At 37.8% G+C, this 20,200-nt stretch overlaps 2 protein-coding genes across 3 annotated transcripts; both read right to left on the bottom strand.

The window, feature by feature from the left end:
* Positions 1 to 12,081: 12,081 nt before the first annotated feature.
* Positions 12,082 to 15,042, bottom strand: LOC113772982 (29 kDa ribonucleoprotein A, chloroplastic). Its single transcript, XM_027317495.1, has 5 exons — positions 14,493 to 15,042; positions 14,004 to 14,105; positions 13,384 to 13,686; positions 12,660 to 12,765; positions 12,082 to 12,445 (listed from the first exon to the last, which is right to left on the bottom strand). Exons 1-4 carry the CDS (start codon positions 14,901 to 14,903, stop codon positions 12,703 to 12,705), a joined length of 879 nt encoding a protein of 292 aa, XP_027173296.1. The 5' UTR covers positions 14,904 to 15,042; the 3' UTR covers positions 12,082 to 12,445; positions 12,660 to 12,702.
* A 612-nt stretch (positions 15,043 to 15,654) lies between these two features.
* Positions 15,655 to 19,991, bottom strand: LOC113772827 (synaptotagmin-3-like). Of its 2 annotated transcripts, none has more exons than XM_027317306.1 (12): positions 19,878 to 19,991; positions 19,227 to 19,328; positions 19,072 to 19,122; positions 18,799 to 18,922; positions 18,364 to 18,482; positions 18,066 to 18,167; positions 17,896 to 17,970; positions 17,328 to 17,404; positions 16,827 to 17,076; positions 16,270 to 16,635; positions 15,869 to 15,997; positions 15,655 to 15,783 (listed from the first exon to the last, which is right to left on the bottom strand). In XM_027317306.1, exons 1-12 carry the CDS (start codon positions 19,989 to 19,991, stop codon positions 15,655 to 15,657), a joined length of 1,638 nt encoding a protein of 545 aa, XP_027173107.1. The 2 variants fall into 2 exon arrangements, with proteins under 2 accessions (XP_027173107.1, XP_027173106.1); XM_027317305.1 differs by having other exon boundaries at positions 19,227 to 19,346; positions 19,887 to 19,991.
* Between the last annotated feature and the right edge of the window lie 209 nt (positions 19,992 to 20,200).

Below are 20,200 nucleotides of genomic sequence, written 5' to 3'. Positions count from 1 at the left end.
GGGTAATGGCCATTCTCCTTGTACCCAAATCCACCCTTCATTTGCCAGACACACTTGTTGTATTGGGAGGAAACATTTCGTTTTTATTACACGCCCCCCATTCTATTCCCCATATCACTTCACTTAGCATGCTGTCCTCCCACACTGCTATCTGCGCATCGCCCAGGATCAACACCCACCCGCCCACCACACACACAGAGGCTAAAATATTAGTATTATTACCATGAAAGGCATTTCTTGAATTCTTAATTACTGGATGGCCTTGTGGCACCCTGAAATTGTTTAATACTTACCAAATAGCAATACTACGTTCTTTATTGTTGCCAGGAATGCAGGAACTGATCAGTTACTGAAACCCTACCCCTCCATTTTTAATTTTTGATATGATATGAAAAACCAATGTTTATATCTTAACTAGATTTATTCACGAAATAATTATGTATAAGCAAGCATTCTCCAATCCCCAAGTTGGCTAGGCCTTTCCGTCTCTTCTGCCTTTCCATTTCCCTTAGTGTAGGCATCTATCCACTTACAGCTAGCTACACTACGGATACTACTCAGTAATCGGTACTTATTGAGATTATAAACGTGTAATTACTATTTTTACTGCTAGTGTCGAGCATGTACTAATACAATATTTGTGTACCTTGTGCATGCTTGCATGCGCATTTATCGCATGTTTTTGTGTGTGAGTGAACCGGGGGGCATATATGTATGTATGCGTATGTTAGGCTGCAGTTTTTCTTCGGGGGACAGGTTAGCTAGAATATTATATCAATTTCTCCTCTTTTTTGTATTTTTCTTAGGGTGTGCTATAATAAGAGTTTTTTTTTTTTAAAATTTTGCATGGATTCGACTCTGATTATCAACATGCGAGTCAAAACATATCCTCGAACCATATATCATGTATAGAATTCTTACAGATCGTCCATCAATATAGTCCTCATATCAGTAATGGGATCCGAACTTTCGACCTTTTATGCGAAAATGACCCATCTTACCGACTTCTCGAGGGATAAGAGCACCATTAATCTTAACATTTTTCTGCAACTTCAAATGAATTAGTAGTCTTCTAATGCTTCGGCGGACTAGGGCACAATCATGGCCCGGTTAATTTATAAATAATTTCCTCCTTGTTCTGAGAACTTAATAGTACTAGTAGTGATAACGGCACATTCAATGTATGTACAAATTTTATACATTATTTTTTTGTTTTTCACGTAAATCAAAATGATATAAAATTTTATACATTCAATGTATGCCGCTTCTAGGGTTTTATGCATTGTATAGATAGGAGTTTTGAGTATGGGCATCTGATCAGCAGTTCGCATTTTGGATGATAAAACATGTTTTAATTGCAATTTGCATCCTTGAATTATAGCTGATTAGCAGCTTCAACCCCTAAACTTATTAATTTTAGCACTTTATAGCACGAACTTTTCTTACTACATTTTTAATCGAATATCTTTAGTACCCCCAATTTGGATATGTTTTTCTTGTTTATTTAGAAACAGTTTGTAAAGTCTTTAGACAAAAGTGGCTACGTTGTTGTTTTTCAATCAACTTGAGCAATGCGATTTAAATTGATGGTATAAGGTACTTAAGTGCTAAAATTGATGAGGGTTTAAATTGCTCAGCAGTGATAGTTGACGGGTGCAAATTGCAGCTACCCCATACAAGAAAATCAAAGTAGAAATGACCAATAAAAGGAGAACAAAAGGAATAAACTATACTGACGGATTGGGCAGGCATGGCAGGGTCTATTTACAATACTTTTGCACTATACGAAAATCGTTTTGTTTGTTTGTTTGTTTGTTTTCTTTCGTGTCTAAATATTGTATGGTCCAATTCCTGACATTTTCTTACCAAAGTAAGAAGGGCGACAAATATCGTATGGTCCAATTAATTCGGAGCTATAGTCCCAAGGCTACTAGTGAGGCGAACAGCTATATACTACTGTACATAACAAGATTTTAGGATTGCTACTGTATGATGAGACCGTGGTTCTTCGTTTTCAGTGTACCGAGCTAATACATTGAATGCAAGATGGATCGGTATTTTGGTTCAAGGACAATGCACCAGTAGGAGATGAAATGCCGCGAGATGCGAACAAAGTAAATAAGAACAAGCTATCAAGAATTTATTCTGAAACTTCATGCTTGGCTCTGCAGCAAGAGATTGAGCTGAAATCACGACTGCTGGATCTATCACCCTTTTAGTCCTACCAACATCCGACCCATCCTTTAATTTTCCATCATTTCCCAATGGATATGAGGATTGTATATTCGAGTCCCATAATTTTCTGGATCTTCAAAACATAAACAGGGCAAGTGTTAAAATGAAAATTACAATCATTAACTAGTTAATTTATCAGTGAATTAAACTGACTAATGTCGTGTTTTTTTTTTTTAAAAAAAAAAAAAGAAAGAAAGAAAGAAGAAGATCTGATGAGTTCTTAATTTGTGGTATTGTCCTTCTGGCGAGTGTTGTGTTTGTCTTGATAGAGGGAAGAGGATGCTGCAACGAGAACTCCATCCTGGCATAATTTATAAAAACGGAAAAAAAAAAAAACACTTTAAATCACTTATGATGAGCTTTGTAATGATTATCAAGTGAGCAAATTGGAACTCAGTTTTGAAATCAATGTGAAAAAATCGAACTTTTCCTTTTCACTTCCCATATGGGGAGAATTAATTGTGCTTGGAGACCGATTTGTCATCTTCGAGTACGCCAACCAGTTTGGCTGTTATAATTTGTCAAAGCAAAGACCTAACAGAAAATGATTTAAGTCACCACCATTTGCGCGAAAACTTTTATAAGCCAAGGACTTCTTTGTTACTAAGTCGAGTAATAGAGTGACTTGGTAAGAGTGTGAACTAAAATAACAATTGAACTATAATGTTCCCATAATTCTAGGTGGTCTGAATTGTGTAGTTTAAGTTGGGGCAAATATATTCAATTGCCTTGGTTTGATTTGCGACAACATATACACTATCACCGTTGGATCCATAATACATATGAAAAAAATTGAATTTTAAATTGAATTTTTGCATATTTGTCATTCAAATTTGTATAAGACACGATTCAACATTTCCAATTCCCACGATGTGATCTTCTATTTTACGAGCATATTATTTGCACTTCCATTTTTGTTAACCACACTTCTACTATTATTTTAATCGTATAGTTTCATTTATTATATTATATGATAAAACAAATAAAATGGTGGAAGTGCAAATGACAAAAAACATTTTTCATAAATTAACTCAATAAATTAGTTTATGCATTCACGTACCATTGCTCCGAAGTTGCTTGTGCTGCAATTATCTTTCATCACGTCTTTGTGTAGTGATGACTTAATGCTTGTTCTTACTTCTTAAAAGAGTAGTTTTGATGAGAGTGGAGGAATGGGTTAGGTGGTACGAAAGAAGGGAATATAAATAAGAGATATTGGGTTCAAAGCTTCTCGCTTACATTAGAAAAAAAATAAAGGGAAAAAAAAGAGCAGCTTTGATGAAATTTCAAAAAAAAAAAAGGATTTACTTTCGAAGATTTTAAACAAAAAAAAAAAAAAAAAATCAACACATGTTCTGAAAAGCTACTAAATCTGTTAGGACAAGGCATTAATGGTTAACTAAAAATTAATGGTTGCCGCCCTTCTATATCTTATTACCTTTCCAATCTCATAATACTATGCGTCTGTGTGACTGCTCTCTATTTTCACCGCTTGATCCACTGCATTTACTAGTTAAAAGTTTCGATTAGATATAAGGTATAATTTCATATACCTCCCTAAGAATGATATTTTTTGTAACATTTTTAGCTCCCTTTGGAAGAAATACAAGAACGAAATTTTTTTTATTCTAATACTACCCTTATGTGATCCTACTTTATGATGCTTACAACAACAATAAAAAATAAAATAAGATTAAAAAGTGAAAACATGAGCAGTTATAAATGCAATAATGAGTAAATTTTTTAGATATACAACAATTATTGTCCAGTATAACAAATGAGATGTTTTGGAAAGCATACTACATTCCTAGATATATATTTAGTCATTGGATCATTTTTTGATTAATTTTGACTAATTTATAAATTTTTTATAAGTATGATTTATATTATAAACCATACATGTGAAGAGATTATTTTAATTTTAGGGTCCGCTTGTTTAGGGTGAAAATGTTTTCCAGGAAAATATTTTCCTAATTTCCCGTGTTTGGTTGCACAAAAGTTACTGAAAACATTTTCCTATGTAAAATATTTTCCAAAATGCATGCATCCCGCCTGTAGTATGTTCCAAATTTACTGAAAACATCTTATAGTATGTTCTTTTTTTTTTTTTAGTGTAAACAGGAGGACTCGAACCCAAGACATCTTCCTTACACTCCCTCCCCCATACCACCCAACCCAATCCTCCTCCTAGTATATTCAAAATAAAAAAAAATCTCATCCTGCTCATCCTATGCTAATAATTAATTATGTATAATAGGGACATTCTTTTCTAGAGAAACTTTCAGCAGTGAGAATGCAAGATATATGTCACAATAAGCATTGCATGTGATTAATATTTGACACTAAATGGCCAGCAATTTGTTTATTGCTTAAGGAGATATTTTTTATTCATATATACATTTCTCCAAGATTTTTTAAAGTTAAACAATGAGATAAATTTTCTTATTTTGCATGGGAAGAAGTATGTAGTTATAATATATAGAAAGTAAAGATAGAGATAAAAGTGAAAATATTTCAAAAGTTAAACAAACACCAGAAAAATGAAGTAAGAAAATATTTTCAATAAGCTAACCAGACACCTGAAAATGATGAAAGGGAAATGATTTTCATGGAAAATTACTTCCACGGAAAATATTTTCTCAAAGAAAACATTTTACTTCCAACCAAACAGACCCTTAGTACAACTTAAATTACTTATGTATTACAACATATTTTCTAAAAGAATTTTCGACTTCCTTGTAATTCTCCCACAAAAAAAATTTCAAGGTCTTAAATACCTATCAAAATTTATTTCTGGTAATATGACTTGGGTACGCACAACCAATTGCAAATTAAGTCTGCATAATTTTATATATATATATATATATATAATTAAAAGGTAAAGCATTTTATTCTCCAACCAAACCAAAAAAAAAAAGTAAAGCATTTTGAAGAAGATTTGGTTTAGATCACGTTATGTACCCCGGAAAGAAGGCAAAACAAGCTCTAGCTTCTAGGTTGTTTGTTTGCGGATTTTAGCCTTGCCAAAAATCCCCATCACATCATATTCATTAAAATTTCCATACTTTTGGTCTCTACTTTTATGAGTTTTCTTGTCAGTTGCTAAAATCTTGGACAATATCCAGGCGGAGCTGCAGCGCTCCAATCAAAAGCATAAATAAACTACAGTTTGTGAATTATAGCTTCAAAGAAGATATATACCCAATTGACTTCCCACTAGCGGGAGTGCGACGCGCAGCACCAGGCATTTTTGGGAGCATTGCTGGTAAATATTCATCCATTCTTAAGAAAACACAGTAGCCCTAATACCGGTAGCATATAAGTGTGTGCCTTTCTTTTTATTTCCTGCTCTGGATTAACTAACTCCCGCTTCACGTAGGAAACTCAGAGGACTAGCATTTAATTAATTTTAATACTCACTCTGTCCCATTTTGATAATCCTATAGTTTTCTTCACGCAATTTATGAAAGGTAGTTAATTTTATTGAAAAAATAAATTTAGATTGCTATTTTTCTAAAATATCTTTACATTAAATAGAGTACAACTTTATATTAATTATTTATGGAAACTTAAACTGATGGTTTATGAAAATTTGAATTGATGGTCAAGAAAACCTACGTAGAATAAGGGTATTTTAGAGAAATCAAAAGATAACTACATTCTTCAATTAGAAAGCCGACTACAATTTGGGACAGACAAAAAAGGAAAACAGGACTATCAAAATAGAACGAAGGGAATATTTTTAATTTTAGTGATGGCCCCAGAGGTGATAAACCTGATTAGTACGGGATACTTGCATCACGGTTGCTTGCTGGTAGTGTGATATGAGTCTGATGTGATGCAGGGCACTTATATGTGATTTCGAGTCTAAAAGACTAATTTGGATTTTGGATCACTCATTAGCAGTTTTATTGTTAGTCAGTAAAAGCCTAATTTCCAGGGATTGATCAAGCAGTGGTTGGAGAGGGAGAGATTTGAGATAGCTGTGCTTTTTGACCTGACCTCCCCTTTTTCATCCCGGCTGGACCATGTCAAGGAAAAGACTGATTATCCATCGATCGAGCATGGTTGTTCGTTGTTGTTGTGCCTTGACTTGCGACATTCCTTTTACAGGGTCCAAATATTCCTCTAGAACCGGGGGGAAAAAGAAAAAACTGTCACCGGACGCAATCGATTACGGTAAAGAAAAATTTGGGAAACATTCGATCATATGCCAAATTACACCTTCTAGGCTTTATGTGGCGACATAGAAGTTAACAACACACTTGAAACCCAAAAAAAAAAAAAAAAAAAAACAGTACAAGAGTTCTTACATATCTAGTAAATGCCTGTTCAGCGTCATCTGTGTTTCTGGATGCATTTGTACGGCGATACAATAAAATACTACTACTAGTAGTATGTAACAAGTGAAATTGGTTGCGGCTTCAAAAGAGAAACTGAAAGACCCCATGCCAAAACCCATGAGATTAGGACAGCTGTTATGTGGATTCTTAATGTCAATGAGAAGTTGCAAGTTCGACTTCTATATGTGGCGCCTTATAAAGGTTTAGGTTACATCTCTACTAAAAAATAAGAGTCGGATCCTACGGGCGCTTCTCGACGGACTCTCGGATCTTACAAATCAAGTCCGGATTAGTTTCGCTGAAGGTGAAAAAAAAAAGAAAAGAAAAAAAGACCATGCCGATACCAATTGAGAAAATTGGTCATAGGTGAAGCTGAGCAGGGGAATTTAGTCCGTTGACCGTTGGTTTATTGCGCCAAAATCCTGTTGCTCTCTTGTAATTCTCGTTGCGATCGATGATTAAAGACATGCATGATAATTGCAAACTCCAATCCAAACTGATCTGGTCAGGACGGTTACCAGAAGGTGTACCTCGCCTCCAGGCTTTTCCTTCCACCAAAAAAACAAAAGAAACAGTGAATGGTGAAAGGAACAGGGAGTTTTCTTTCTTTTCCCTCTGCTCAGAGTAATGCTAGTTTCTGGAGTATATAGGTTAGGTCATGAGGTGCAATTATCCAATCTGACCCCGTTTTGACTTAATGACACTACCCGGAGGATGTGAACTCTAAAACACTCTAGGGATTTTAATACTTCATAGCCATCTGTTTTGACAGTTAAACTACCTGATTAACCAAATCCTAATCAACCAACCGATAAAGACAACTTGAAGCAGTAGGAAACTCCCACAAGATTCTAGGACCCCACCAACCCCAATTCATTCGATCATGTAATGTACCTCCCCTACCGCCATCTAATTTCTTAATCAGGAATCTGACAGTTAATACCGTTAAAATCTCGAAACTGCAACTTAATTGTCCTGATTTCGCGAGAGGACGCATAGGGTATATGCCTGCGCATCAAGGCAAATTGGAACGCTCCTATTCTTTCTCCTGGCCAAATTTAACCTATCTTTTATTATTATTTTTTTTAAAGGTGGTTGGTTACGCGTTTTTGTGGGGAGCCCAGGCCATGACGGACCCGTAATACAACCAAAGCAACTATTTAGCTCTTGGTTGGTAATCCTCATTACGTCGTCCTTTTCCAACCAACTCTTGGATAAAATGTTTTTCCAATAAGTATTATATATATATATATATATAAAAGAGAAAGAAAAAAAAAGAGAGGGATGATGTGATGGATTAGGGGAAATCTGTTGGTTTAATATGAGCTCATATGGAATCTTTTATCGTTTGGAAAAAAAAATATGAGCTCATATGGGCATCGTTGGAAAAGTAGTTCTGCTGTCTCGTGAGGTGTGAGTGGTCTAATAAGATGACAGACACTAGTGGGACTGACAGAGACATTCCAATGGTTACTATCCTGCAGACGGAATGAATGGTGATGCTTTTGTTGAAGAGTCGGCATTCAGAAGAAACCGGACACGAGACACTGTTGGGATTCGAGTATGGAGAAAATTTTGATGAAAGTAAAAGTTTATGGTAACACACAAGCGATACAGCCAACTATTTTGCCTTGATTAACGGCCAGAAAAAGGTTCTCTTTCGTTCTGATTTCCAGAATTAGAATTCAAAGTAGTGCCTAATTAGCCATTTGGCGCTACTCTTTCTGTCTTCTTGGTTGCATTGCATTGCATGTCTGCTAAATATGGCGCTACCTTTTGGTCCAAAATGACGGCAGAGGAATTTGCATTTGCATTTGCATTTGCATGCATGCGGATCAAGCATTGCGAATGTGGATGGCGTTCCACTTCCCTCCCTTTTGCTTTTAAATTTCTCAATAATTAGGGATCGAAAGAAAGGCAAAGGCTGCATGGCCATGATATATAGTACTAATATACATACATATATAATAATAAAAAGAAATCCCACTGTCGGGCTTCATTAAACTACCAGTAAAGTGACACGAGCGCCTTTTCAAATACCAACAAGCTGCTTGCTGGGGTTATCGGAATCCACGACATGTTAGTATTTATTTCGACCTGTTCTTGCTGTTCCATTAATTAATAGGTAGTTCAATCACCCCCACCGCATCATTCTTAGTGGGAGTATGTTTTCAGTTGATCGTGGAGGAGACCGGGAATTCCCCGCCCGCCCTCGGATTCCCTCCTTCTTCAACCGGAAGCATCTTCACTCGTTAGGTTACCATATGATCAATTCGCAAGTTAATTGCAAGGCAAAGCTACGCTATCATCATTTCTCACTACTTGCATCTATTCTTGGCACGAAGAAACGATGAAGTAAAATCATTGCCGTCAACAAAAAATTACTAATACTTTTAGCTTTTTGTAAGCCACATTCGAAAATGACATAAATTGCAATGCTCTGACTACTTAAATTACAAATTCAAAATGGTTCATTTTCACTCTTGACTTTGGACATGGAATATTGCGTTTTTTGGTCCCTCACAATTATAAAAAAAAAAAAAGTCTCCTTTTAGTCCCTCACATACGCAATGGAAATGGAGCTACCAACGTGGTCCCGAAGTATATATTATTTTGGTCCAATATCCTATTTTTCAACCATTTTTCAACTAGGCATCTGCTGATACCAGCAGCACCAGACGCTGACCAATCCGAATTTGGGGACGATTGATTGTTTTCCTTTTCACTTACAAGAGTCGAATCCAAAATCCTTCAAGCGACGGTCCTTCGAATCTCTCTAACCACGGGGCAAAACTCCCACGGAAAAGAAAAGGGAAAAGGAAAAAGGAAAAAGAAATGGGAAGCACACTTAAGTCTCGGTCAGCAAAAAGTCAAAGTGGGCCGCGTGGGCTGACGAGGTGACAACGTTTCACCACCGAAAGAGCACGTACCATGTAACATGACAAGGAGCCCAAAGGTCCCATGCCTAACCAACTGTGACATCGCAGAAGAAGCAAAATTGAATGGATTAAGCAACGCAGAAGAAGAGGAGTGGGGAGAGGCTTCAGGATGAAAAGAAAAGAAACATGGCGGTTTCTGACTAGGTTTTGGGGGCCCACAATTGTTTCACTCTTTTTCTGATCTTGTCGCCCTTTTTACTAGCTATTTTATGTCTCGCGCTCATCACTTTGTCTACCCCGATCCGCTTCCACTTTCCCAAATTCCACTCTCAAGTTTTCCTTCTTCCATCCATGCACCCACCAGCCCTTCTTTTTTTTTTTTTTTTTCTTAAATTCATTTTTGAACACAACCCCCCAAAAAAAAAATCTTAGCTAGCAGTGAGTAGTGATTAATTTCCTTCTCATGCAAAGATCCCAGGACCTTTATAATATTAAGATTCTCTTTCTCCTCTCTTTTATTTAAGTAGTATTGAGCTAATAGCTCCAAAAAAAAAGAAGAAGAAAGTACTCAAAAGTGAAAGTAAGAGAAAGGTAGATACAAAAAGAAAGAATTAATGGAAGAGAGACCATTGGGGTTGCGTTCTTAAATTAAGTATTAGCCGGCCGGAAGACAAAAAACGTTGCGTGATTAAAGTGAAGCAATTAAAGCCTACAAATCTGTGGTGTGAAACTTTCAAGCGATCTCTCCTCTTCTCCAATCGTTAAAACACGCTTTCTTGACCGGAGGAAAAAGGCGAAACAATTTTCTGCTGCCAGGTGAAACATTTCCTTGCGTGTGAAGTTTGGAACATTTTGATTCAGCCAGACACACAGAAACGACAAACAGCTGCTAACATAAATTAAGGTGTCGGCTGTAGACCACAATTAAGCGAAGTTTACAGCACGAATAAAAGTTGTTGCATCTCCAGTTTTAGGCAAAGTACGTACGCAGTCGCAGTCATACATATACATATATACATATATATATATATACATTGATGATATGGGCCAAAAGTGACAAATAAGGTCAAAAACAAGTAGTAGCAGGGGGGTCGTCACGTCAGTAGACTTTGCCGGCCGGGATGGGATCTAGTATGGCAGTAGTAGTACAGTAGTATTCATTTTAAGAATGGTCTATAGATAGATAGAGAGAAGAAGAAGAGAAACCACAATAATAATAATAATAATGATTCTAACATGAAGGAGCATCATTGGCAGAGGCATCCCAGTCCCAACCACTCCTATGCAACAAGTTACAATGTGTCCTGCTTAATTACTACCATAAACAATACTTACTTACTCTGTCGCTCGCTTTTCAAGTCAAAGGCAATGATCATTAAAATTCCAAGAGAATGATTAAGGTCACTCACCAGTCACCAGTCCGTCCGTCCGTCCGTCTTTTATAGTAATCTTGATTTTAAGCCACTTTTATGGAGTATTCATATTAATCAAACGGAACAACAGCCATTCTCCACATGCCATTTACCTACTCATTCCCCTTCCACGAATAATCATTGCCCAATGAAGCCACCACCCCTCCACAATTAATTAATGTCTCAATTCTTGGAATAATTAATTTGACCTCCTCCGCTCAAAACTGCAAACCCCGCAAATATTACTCTCTTTTTCCACTATCAATAATTTCCAGTGTCAAAACATTCACTAAAATTAATTTATTCCCTATGCAATTTTTGATGAGAAAATGTTGGGGATAGACATAAACTGCACTTGGCAGACAAAAGTGAAACTTCTCTAGTGTGGACTCTCTGGAGTCCGGACTGGCGCATTGGCTCGTGTTATATTAGGCTCCCATCTCAGGGTATTACAGGGCCAAATCAATAACATCATCCATTACCGGCCCAGCCCATGTTCACCTACTTCATTTTTTTTTTGGGGACTTCGCTTTAAGTGGGAACAAAAGGAGAGAAAAGAACAAATTCGGAGAGAGAGAGAGAGAGAGGTCTCACCTATTTCAGAAGACTGAGTTTAAAGTTGAAACATAGAAGAAAAGAATTCGACAGATTTCTTTAATTTCGAATAGCCTTTTTTGTTTTACGGAGTTAGATAGATTTGTTTGCTAAAGCCTTTTAGCTTTGACAATTTTAGATGTGCCCATAAGCAAACGTAAAGATAGAGCGATAAAATATGTATGCATTATGATACGAACAATTCCTCCCTTCCCTTTAACTTGTGATCATCTTTTCGTTTCTTTTCTTTCCTAAAACCCGCATGAAACGTGAAGTAATTTAGAGCACCCGGAACGGGCACAGTGCTTTTGTCTCCGACCAGGGCCCATGGAAAGGGAGTCGGATACGGAACTACCAACGTGCAGACCTGCCCAATTAATCCGAATAATTCAGGAACCCAGTTTGCCCTGGATTCTACTCTATTGGTTCTCGGGCCCATAACCGGGTCTGGGTGATGCCTTCCTTCTGGAGCTTTAGGCCCAGTTTCAAATGTGACCAGTTTCAGCCACTGCATTACTCAACAAACTCGAACGCCCGGCGGGTGCTCGATTTCATCCTTTGCAATTTTTGTTGCCCTGTTTGCGTTGGCTTGAAAACAGACGACTCTTAAACAAAAAGTTTCTTCAAAACAAGACCAACAACATACTTAGTAATAGATAAATCTTTTTTAGCCACAGATTAGGCTCAGAGCTAAGTCAAGATGAGTATACATTTAAGGTCATCTGATTGATTATGCATACCAATATCAATAGAATGCAAATGATCCAACAATTTCATGATTTTCTCCCCCAAAAAAGAATAGGCAGGCGACCAAGTCATGCTCTTGGTTCAGATGCATCGACAAAACTCCAAGTGTGGGATTTTAGCATCTGGATGCGAGCATTAACCATCTATACTGCAACTTTGGTGCAAAGTGAAGCAGGTTGTTCAAAATCTTTGCATATTCGTGAGCCCTTCAGAATCACTTCAGCTACTTAGACGACTGTTACAGAAATTACAGGCATTTAACGTCAAATATCAAAAACAGTACTACTTGTCATACTAGCCAAATTAAGCCATAAACATAAGAAGCATAACAATACAAAAGAATTTCTTAATTTCTGGTGAAGCTGATTAGCCGAGCATGTTTAAAAAGCGAGCTTTTAATCCCAGTATCTAAAGGCAGCAGCAAAACGTCTTAATGTTAAAACATTTACCTTTACTTGAGAGAAGCAAAAACATGACCAAACAAGAAGTCACTTAAAAGTCTCGCCTAGGCCGAGCTTCAGCAGGGCTTACACGGATTGTCCTTCCATTCAGGTCCTGCAATTCACAGCTCAAAATGAGATGATGCAGCAAGAAACAAATTTAAAGCAACCAGATCAAACGCACTAGCATGGTCATGCCTGTTGGCAACCACATGTTATGTAGTATTTCAATCCTATGCAATGAACTAAATAAGCAAAGGACAAAAACCAGCAGAGTAGGATATGCAAATAATAACAAGGACAATATCCATAAGAGTGTTATCAAGGCAGATTACTTGCTTAATGTGCTCCATTCTTGGAAAAAGCCAAACACTGTGAGTCTTAGCATCAGTAACAGCTTGGTACTCTTTAATCCTTAAGTTTAACACAGAAAATTAAGGTTCAAAAAAAATCAAAAGAGACAAAAAAAAAAAAAAAGGAACGTCACAGCTCCAGTATGATTACAGTAAGGTGTTTGATAGTTCAGAATGGTGAAAAGATAATACTAACATCCTCTTTCCAGAAAAAAGTACAGTAAGAGGTGACAAACGGACCAGTAGCCAGTCCAAAATATAGTTCTGATTCAGGGGCCGTAGAAGTGTAAAAGATATAGGGTTACCTAGAAGAATAAATTGATATGCACTACATACAGCAACAAAAGATATAATGCAGTTGTTATAGAACAATAACTTACAACGCCATTCAAAGATTCAATTGCGTTTGTGACCTCATCAGCAGAACTGTAAGTTACAAAACCGAAACCCCTTGATCTGCCACTGTCTCTGTCATAAACCACCTTGGCTTCCATGACCTTTCCTTGCTCACTGAACAAGGTTTCCAGAGCCAAATTATCAACGCCCCATGCAAGGTTTCCTACATAGACTCTATTGGTGTTATCAATACTTGCCCCGCCTCTGGCTCCTCTAAAAGAGCCCGCCTCCCTCCTAGAAGGTGGTGGTGGCCCGCTATTCACCCTCAATGCCCTCCCCTCAAGTTCCTGAAAATTTGTCAGACTTGTGAATGAGTGGCATAACCGAAACAGCCAGAAACCATATGAAAATCAACACAGCTTCATGCTATTTAAAGACTACATGATGGAACTTGACATGAAAATGTCTAAGACGGAACAAACTCCAAACAGTGCTTTAGTTCAATTTCAACGCGGGTGACTTCATTTTCTGGAACACGCAAAATGTTACAATTTGCCTCATAATAGCCACAACAGCTATTAAAGGATTAAGAGAAGCACCAAAGCCAAAAGGAAACAAAAGCAAACAAAGACATGCATGAATAGTTAAAAGAGTGAGAAATTACATAGCCATTGAATTGATGTTCAGCAGCTTCAACTTCCTCAGTTGTGGACATGGTCACGAAACCAAACCCTCTACTCCTTCCAGTAACCTTGTCATAGATAACCTGCAAACCCAAGCTTGCCAGTCAGCAAGAGCAAAGCAATTCTAATTTTCTTGCACCAATTCAACCATGAACCACCCACATAATGACGTAAACAAAAAGGGATAGCGTCAGATATACTACCAGTTTCTTAAACTGCCATTACTTCAATTTACCTAAGTAAGATATGAGTAAATAAAACTGTAATAAACTCTCATAAACCCAGACAAGGTTCAAAAGTGCAACCTTTGAAATTGCAACTAAGCATAGCAAATAAAATACACTAAACAGAAAAGGGCCAATTCCTATGACTCCCGAAAGAAATTACACTAAAATAAAAGGGGCCAATTACTCTCACTCCAAGATTTTAGTCAAACTACAAAAGATAAGCGAGAAATAGAACGAATGTACCTCAACCATCTCAACATTTCCAGCACGTTCGAACAAGCCAGCAAGAGCAGCGCTGTCGACGCTGAAAGGCAAGTTGCCAACAAAGAGTTTAAGGTCAGGGGAGAAACTGGGCTCCTCCTCGGGACTGGAACCTCCATCGCCGAGAACCTCGTCTTCTAATTCTTCCTCCCCATCTATAACTCCGATTTCGTCCAAGTCAGAGGAAACGGCCGCTTTGCGGGACCAAGGCAAGGAAAGCTCTCGCGGGTGCAAAGAAGAGAAAGCATTGAGGGATAAGCAGCGGGTGAGAGACGGAGGAGGAGGAGACAGAAAAGATAGGGAATTAAGATGGGTGCCATTGGGTTTTGATAGAGAAAGGGTAGTTTGTGGGGTGAATGAAAGAAAGTGAAGCGAAGAGGCAGAGGCAGCCATGATATGAATCAGTAGTGAGTGAGTGATGAGTAGCAGAGTATCTGCTGGTTTTGAAGGGTTTGAGGGATACGCAGAGTAGATAAGGTTTTCCTTCTGCTCGACTTCCGCCTCCTCTCTGATTTTGTTTAAAAAAAAAAAAAAACAATGGAGAGACAGATATTTGGGGATAGATATATATATATATATATATATATATATATATGAGACAGATATTTGGGGATATATATATATATATATATATATATACACGAGGGCATTTCTGTCTTCAAAGGACGCTGTCCCTTTAGACCTAATCTCGTATGCACCACTAGTTCTCTCCTTGGGCCGTTTTCAGTTCTCATGAATCTTTGTTGCTGTTATTTCCTTCTATGTCTTGGGCCAACTTAAAGGGCTACCCTCATACTTTCGCGAAACAAAGAAAAAGAAAAAAAAAGATTGATTTTTGGATAAATATATCCATTACGTTTAACCATTTGCTCAGAACTACGTGATATATACAGATGATCCAACCGACATAAGCTCCATCAACGTATGAGGCAGAGTCCAGACAAAACAATCATTACACACAAATGGAACATTTCATGTCAGAAATTAAGCAAAACACGATCAAAGTACTAGTACCTTTTGTAATTGAGTATTGCCTTCTTCATATCCTTTCTTACATGTATGTACAATTGAAGAATGCAAAATTGGGCACAAAGTAGTTCAAATCTGTACTTTAGTACTGACACTACGATGGAGGCAGCAAATATCAGATAACCTTCCATTGAATCTCAAGGTGTATTTTACCATCCTGGGAATTGATAAGATGGTACTTTTCATTGATTCGCCCATTATGCACCACATCAGCAAGATTGATATCAACATGCCCCAGTGATTCCTATGCATCCCCAGACAAAAGTTATGCTTGCATTTCTCGTTTTATAAACTCGGTTGTAAATGTAGGGCTGATTGATGAACCATACCTTTGACCTGAAACCAATGCCTCTTCGCTTACTCAGGACTTCAATATGGATCTGATCCGTGGATGGAGCCTCCTCCAGCACAAACTGAAATTCCTCATTCCAAGTGGGATTCCGGTTTTTGCTGATCGACTAGAGAAAATTGACACCATATTACATCGAAACTCAGCACCCAAGAAACCAATGCCAAACCATGTCTTTCATACCATTATAACAAAATGTGGGATCTAATCAACCAACAAGTTGATCGCCAAAAGGGATTTTAATTAAGGGATTCAAACCTCGCACCTTGCTCTCAAAAAATTTTAGAGTGTGTCAGAATACCCCATTGGCCTAAATGGGTGATAATGCGACAATATAAATGTTACTGATCGACAAAAAAAAAAGAGTAAGCAATCAACTACCTTAGTTTTTTTCTTCTCTCCTTTGAACAGGACTACAGCGTAAGGATTATTGTGGTTTTTGCCCTCAACGTCCTCGGCACCAATTGCCGTCACCAATAGCAAACCAGCACCTGACAAGTTGTCTGCAGGGGCTTCTTTAGTACTTCCATTTCTAGCATAATCCGGGACTCCCCTGAACTTTTTACTGTCTTCCAGGAAAGGCACAAAGGTAATCTCCAACATGATTTGACCTCGGGGCTTCTTGTCATGGGAATCACTACTGTTATTTGTGCTATTGAGCAGATCAAGTGTAAGCTCTTCCTTCTCGTATGGCGTCAGCTGCTTCAGCGGAACAACTTGCATTCCCAAATTGTCATGTGCCCCCACCTGCAAAGCAAAGGTTGGTCCAATGACATGTTAATTTTTTGTGATCTATCGTAATTGCAATATTGAGATAAAAACAGCGAAGTCGAAGACTGAAAAACTTGTAGTTTGAAGACCATAAAGTTTAATGACTAACTATCATCAACGAAGTTCTAAGAGCACGTTGAATATTATCAGGGAACGAGCTTTATAACCTTCTCCCAGTCATAGAGGCGTAACTCGAGAACTTGAGTATAGGGGTCCTTCACTGAGAGCTTGAATTCTTCATTCCATTCGGGGTTCAGATTATTCATCTTGACGGAAGTCTTCCTGGCAGGAATCGTGTCTCCACTAAGACTAAGTTGAACGTAAGGATCAGATGATCCGAGAAAGTCCTTTTTCAAGAGTTTGTATGCCCTCAAAACCTTCACACGCAATATCCCAACAGGCTTCTTCACTCTTGCTCTAAGACGACAAAAAGCAGAAAGCAACGTCTTAGTCTTATCCTGTAAACATGAATGAATTAATCTAGGTTTAAGCTATTGACGTGAAGAAATGAATGCTCCTTGAAGGCAAAAACAAAAATATGGCACGGAACCGTGATCACGGAAATTGCTCATGCATGGTAATGACAGGTAATTCAGCCAAGAAGCTGAAAGGCATTCCCAGTAATATCCGAGGCAAAATAATCATTCTTTAGTAGCTTCACTACTTACTTTGAGTTGTCAAGTATAGGTATTTCGAGCGTTTGGGGCCAGAGATAAAGCTTAGCAGCTTCTTTGCTTATAAGTTCCTGCAACCAATGGAAAGACCAAATGCTACATCAAATTCTCTACTGCAAGTATGAAAAATATCAACGTGCACGTTTATGCCTAGAAAAAAAAAGAGAACAGAAGATACAAGGTGCAGGCCAAGATTTGTTAATTCATACATGTGGTTGACTTAAGAAGATTGTGGATTATCTATTAGTTATCTACAAGACTGACTGGGTACAGAACTGTCAGGGAAAGGTGTAATAACCTCGGGCATTTTTTTCCAGGAACTATATGAGGAAGATAACCCTTAAATCGTGAATCGTTCATTTTTTTAAATCTCCTTTTCTTGTGGATGACTCTGAGCCATACCTTTTCCAGACAACTATTCCAAGTTCTGCATCGCTTAACATTCGATTCTTCATAAGAATTTCACTTCTGCTTCAGTTGTTAACATAATTGTTGCTAACCACGGATAAGGTTTTAACTTTCTGGGCTACTTGATATAATGGAAAGGCAGATGACGACCCACCTGCACGAACTGGTATAACCCAGGGATGGCCATCAGATCCCCTCCCATGACCTTCAGCCCGAAGTCTATCTTTGGCTACAGAAAATGGAGAGTATACTGATTAAAGCTCTTCCACATCCATAAAGTAATGTCCAAGCTTTTTATTAATATGCGAAATTCTTTTTTCTTACCTTCTGCATCAATGACACTACTACACTTGAAAAACATGGGAATGTTGGGACAATAGGTCTCAAAATTATCCTTGGTGCTGCTGATATTTGTAAATCAATCAACTGCAATAAGCATAACAAAAAATATGATGTATTTGAGCTTGTTCATATAATTCATCTGTCTTTTTTTTTCGTGTGTGCTGCTCCTGGATGCCTTTTTTTTGCAGTAAAATATGATGCTTAATAAGAAGCCAAAAATGCATGACCTTTGGCTATCTTCTTTTCGGATGAAACAAAAATTAAGCAGCATGACATATACCTGAACAGTGACTTTCGCAGATAAGAGTTTCGCAGCCAGAATCATGTTCGGATTCCCAGCCCATCTCAGGGCAAGCTCAAAAAATAGCTGACTCTCATTCGATTCGTAGACCTTAATACCTGCCAAGTGCCAAGTTGATGGACAAACTTTGAGATTCATAGAAACAAAGCAGTTCATATTGATCATGCCTTTTCCATTGACATTTCTTTAACCCACTTTTGTATTTTTCCAAGTCATACTCCCATTTCCAGTACTGTTATTTTTTAAAACAAATTATGATCTGCCTCGTTTACTGGGTAATTCTTTGCACTTTCTTCTGTAAACCTTTTATCTGAGATTTGTCATGATTGGTCTGGACCTGAATTTGTCCAGACTAGGATCAAGGACCCTTAACCAGAAAATAGGCATAGGCATACAAGTGTTATACTTACGTACCATCAATCAAGGGAGGGAGAGTTCCAAGGCTAAGGATCTCAAACTCCAAAGAGTCCAACTTAAATCTGCCAGTGTACTCAGCAAGATAAAGTTTCATTGCGCTTTTGATGGCCCCACAAATTGCCTGCAGAGGAAAGGAGATTATGTTTATAAAACTTTTTGGCCTACAACTGTATTGTAGACTTCACTATTTCAAACAAAAAGAACATGAGACTCTGCTTTAAGATCACGCAGTATAATCTGAAGCGTACGAGACATCATAAGTTCGATCACCTTATCGAGGTAAGGCCACATATGACGTACAAACTTGTTCAACCAGTCCACCTACAACATAATGTCGATATCTTCAGTACAAACTACAAAGAGGGATAGTTACAATCTACCTCAACTCAGACAAAATAGTTTTATTTGTTATTCTCGATACCCACTCGCTCATAGTCTGGTTTCATAACCCACAGTGGAAGTTCAGGTAGTAGATCAACTAAGGAGTTGGAGTCTATCTCCTCAAGTGGCGCCCTACTGACAGGATCCTGCAAATTTATATTCAACTAGCTGATTCAGTTCCAAATTCCTACTCAAATACATAGCAAAAATATTTGAACAACATCTGCACTGACTACAGGTGAAATGTTCTTGCAAATATCCGTTAGTCCCTGGCATTATCTATTGCTCCAGGACCATTGTATAGTTATAGCAGTGCTCTTCTAACAATTAAAGGGTATTCTTTCTGCATGCCTAAAAAGCCAAGACTGGAAAATCAGTTGCAGAAGCTGACACAAGCAAAAGAAGAAAAACAAGAATTTTTTTGACATGCATAAATGCAAAAAAGATGCCAATTTAGATACAATCGGGAAAAAGGAAGCAGCAGGGGAACTGGTCTAGTTGAATTATCAGTAGCTTCAAAGCCAAGTGCCAATCCAGCTATTGGTGGACCACAAATTAACAAGGCATTGATTGGTTCTGCAAAAAATGTTCCTCGAAACATTTTGCTAGCCACTCCTGAAGGCTTTGGAGGCTATGTACAGTGCAAAAGAATGTGAAAACAGATGTCTATTACGCATGAATCGATGTATGATCACCTTGATAACATCTTGTGGCTCAAAGTAGATAAATATGAGATAACCCAGAACAAGGCCTATTGGAACTCCAATGCCAAAGCCTATGATTCCCACCAAAGTCCCAAGGAGTCCCATTTCCTTTCTTCAACCAACAATAATCGATTAGCTCCTAACTCATCAAGAATTTGCAATTAATTAACTAATCAGGCCATTCAGGTGACAAAAAGGTTGAAGCCAACCTAGAGAGAGTTTAGTTAGGAAATTGTTACGTGGAGAATGAATCCGCTATTCTGTAGTAGTTTTGACTTTTGATCGTGAATGACGAATGACCGAGTCGCAGAATT

This window comes from Coffea eugenioides, chromosome 6, assembly GCF_003713205.1.
Source record: "Coffea eugenioides isolate CCC68of chromosome 6, Ceug_1.0, whole genome shotgun sequence".
Classification (NCBI taxonomy): domain Eukaryota; kingdom Viridiplantae; phylum Streptophyta; class Magnoliopsida; order Gentianales; family Rubiaceae; genus Coffea; species Coffea eugenioides.
The sequence above is the reverse complement of the archived record's forward strand: the minus strand, read 5'-3'. Positions and strand labels throughout refer to the sequence as shown.

What these genes read in the sequence shown, in the direction of transcription:
- LOC113772982 (XM_027317495.1), bottom strand. Translation starts at nt 14,903, where the DNA reads ATGGCTGCCTCTGCCTCTTCGCTTCACTTTCTTTCATTCACCCCACAA. An exon ending in GAAATGTTGAGATGGTTGAG is followed by an intron (nt 14,106 to 14,492) that starts GTACATTCGTTC and finishes TTGGGTTTGCAG; the next exon opens with GTTATCTATGACAAGGTTAC. An exon ending in TTGAATCTTTGAATGGCGTT is followed by an intron (nt 12,766 to 13,383) that starts GTAAGTTATTGT and finishes TGTGAATTGCAG; the next exon opens with GACCTGAATGGAAGGACAAT.
- LOC113772827 (XM_027317305.1), bottom strand. Translation starts at nt 19,991, where the DNA reads ATGGGACTCCTTGGGACTTTGGTGGGAATCATAGGCTTTGGCATTGGA. An exon ending in TCTCCCTCCCTTGATTGATG is followed by an intron (nt 18,483 to 18,798) that starts GTACGTAAGTAT and finishes GGCACTTGGCAG; the next exon opens with GTATTAAGGTCTACGAATCG. An exon ending in GCCTCTATGACTGGGAGAAG is followed by an intron (nt 16,636 to 16,826) that starts GTTATAAAGCTC and finishes TTTGCTTTGCAG; the next exon opens with GTGGGGGCACATGACAATTT.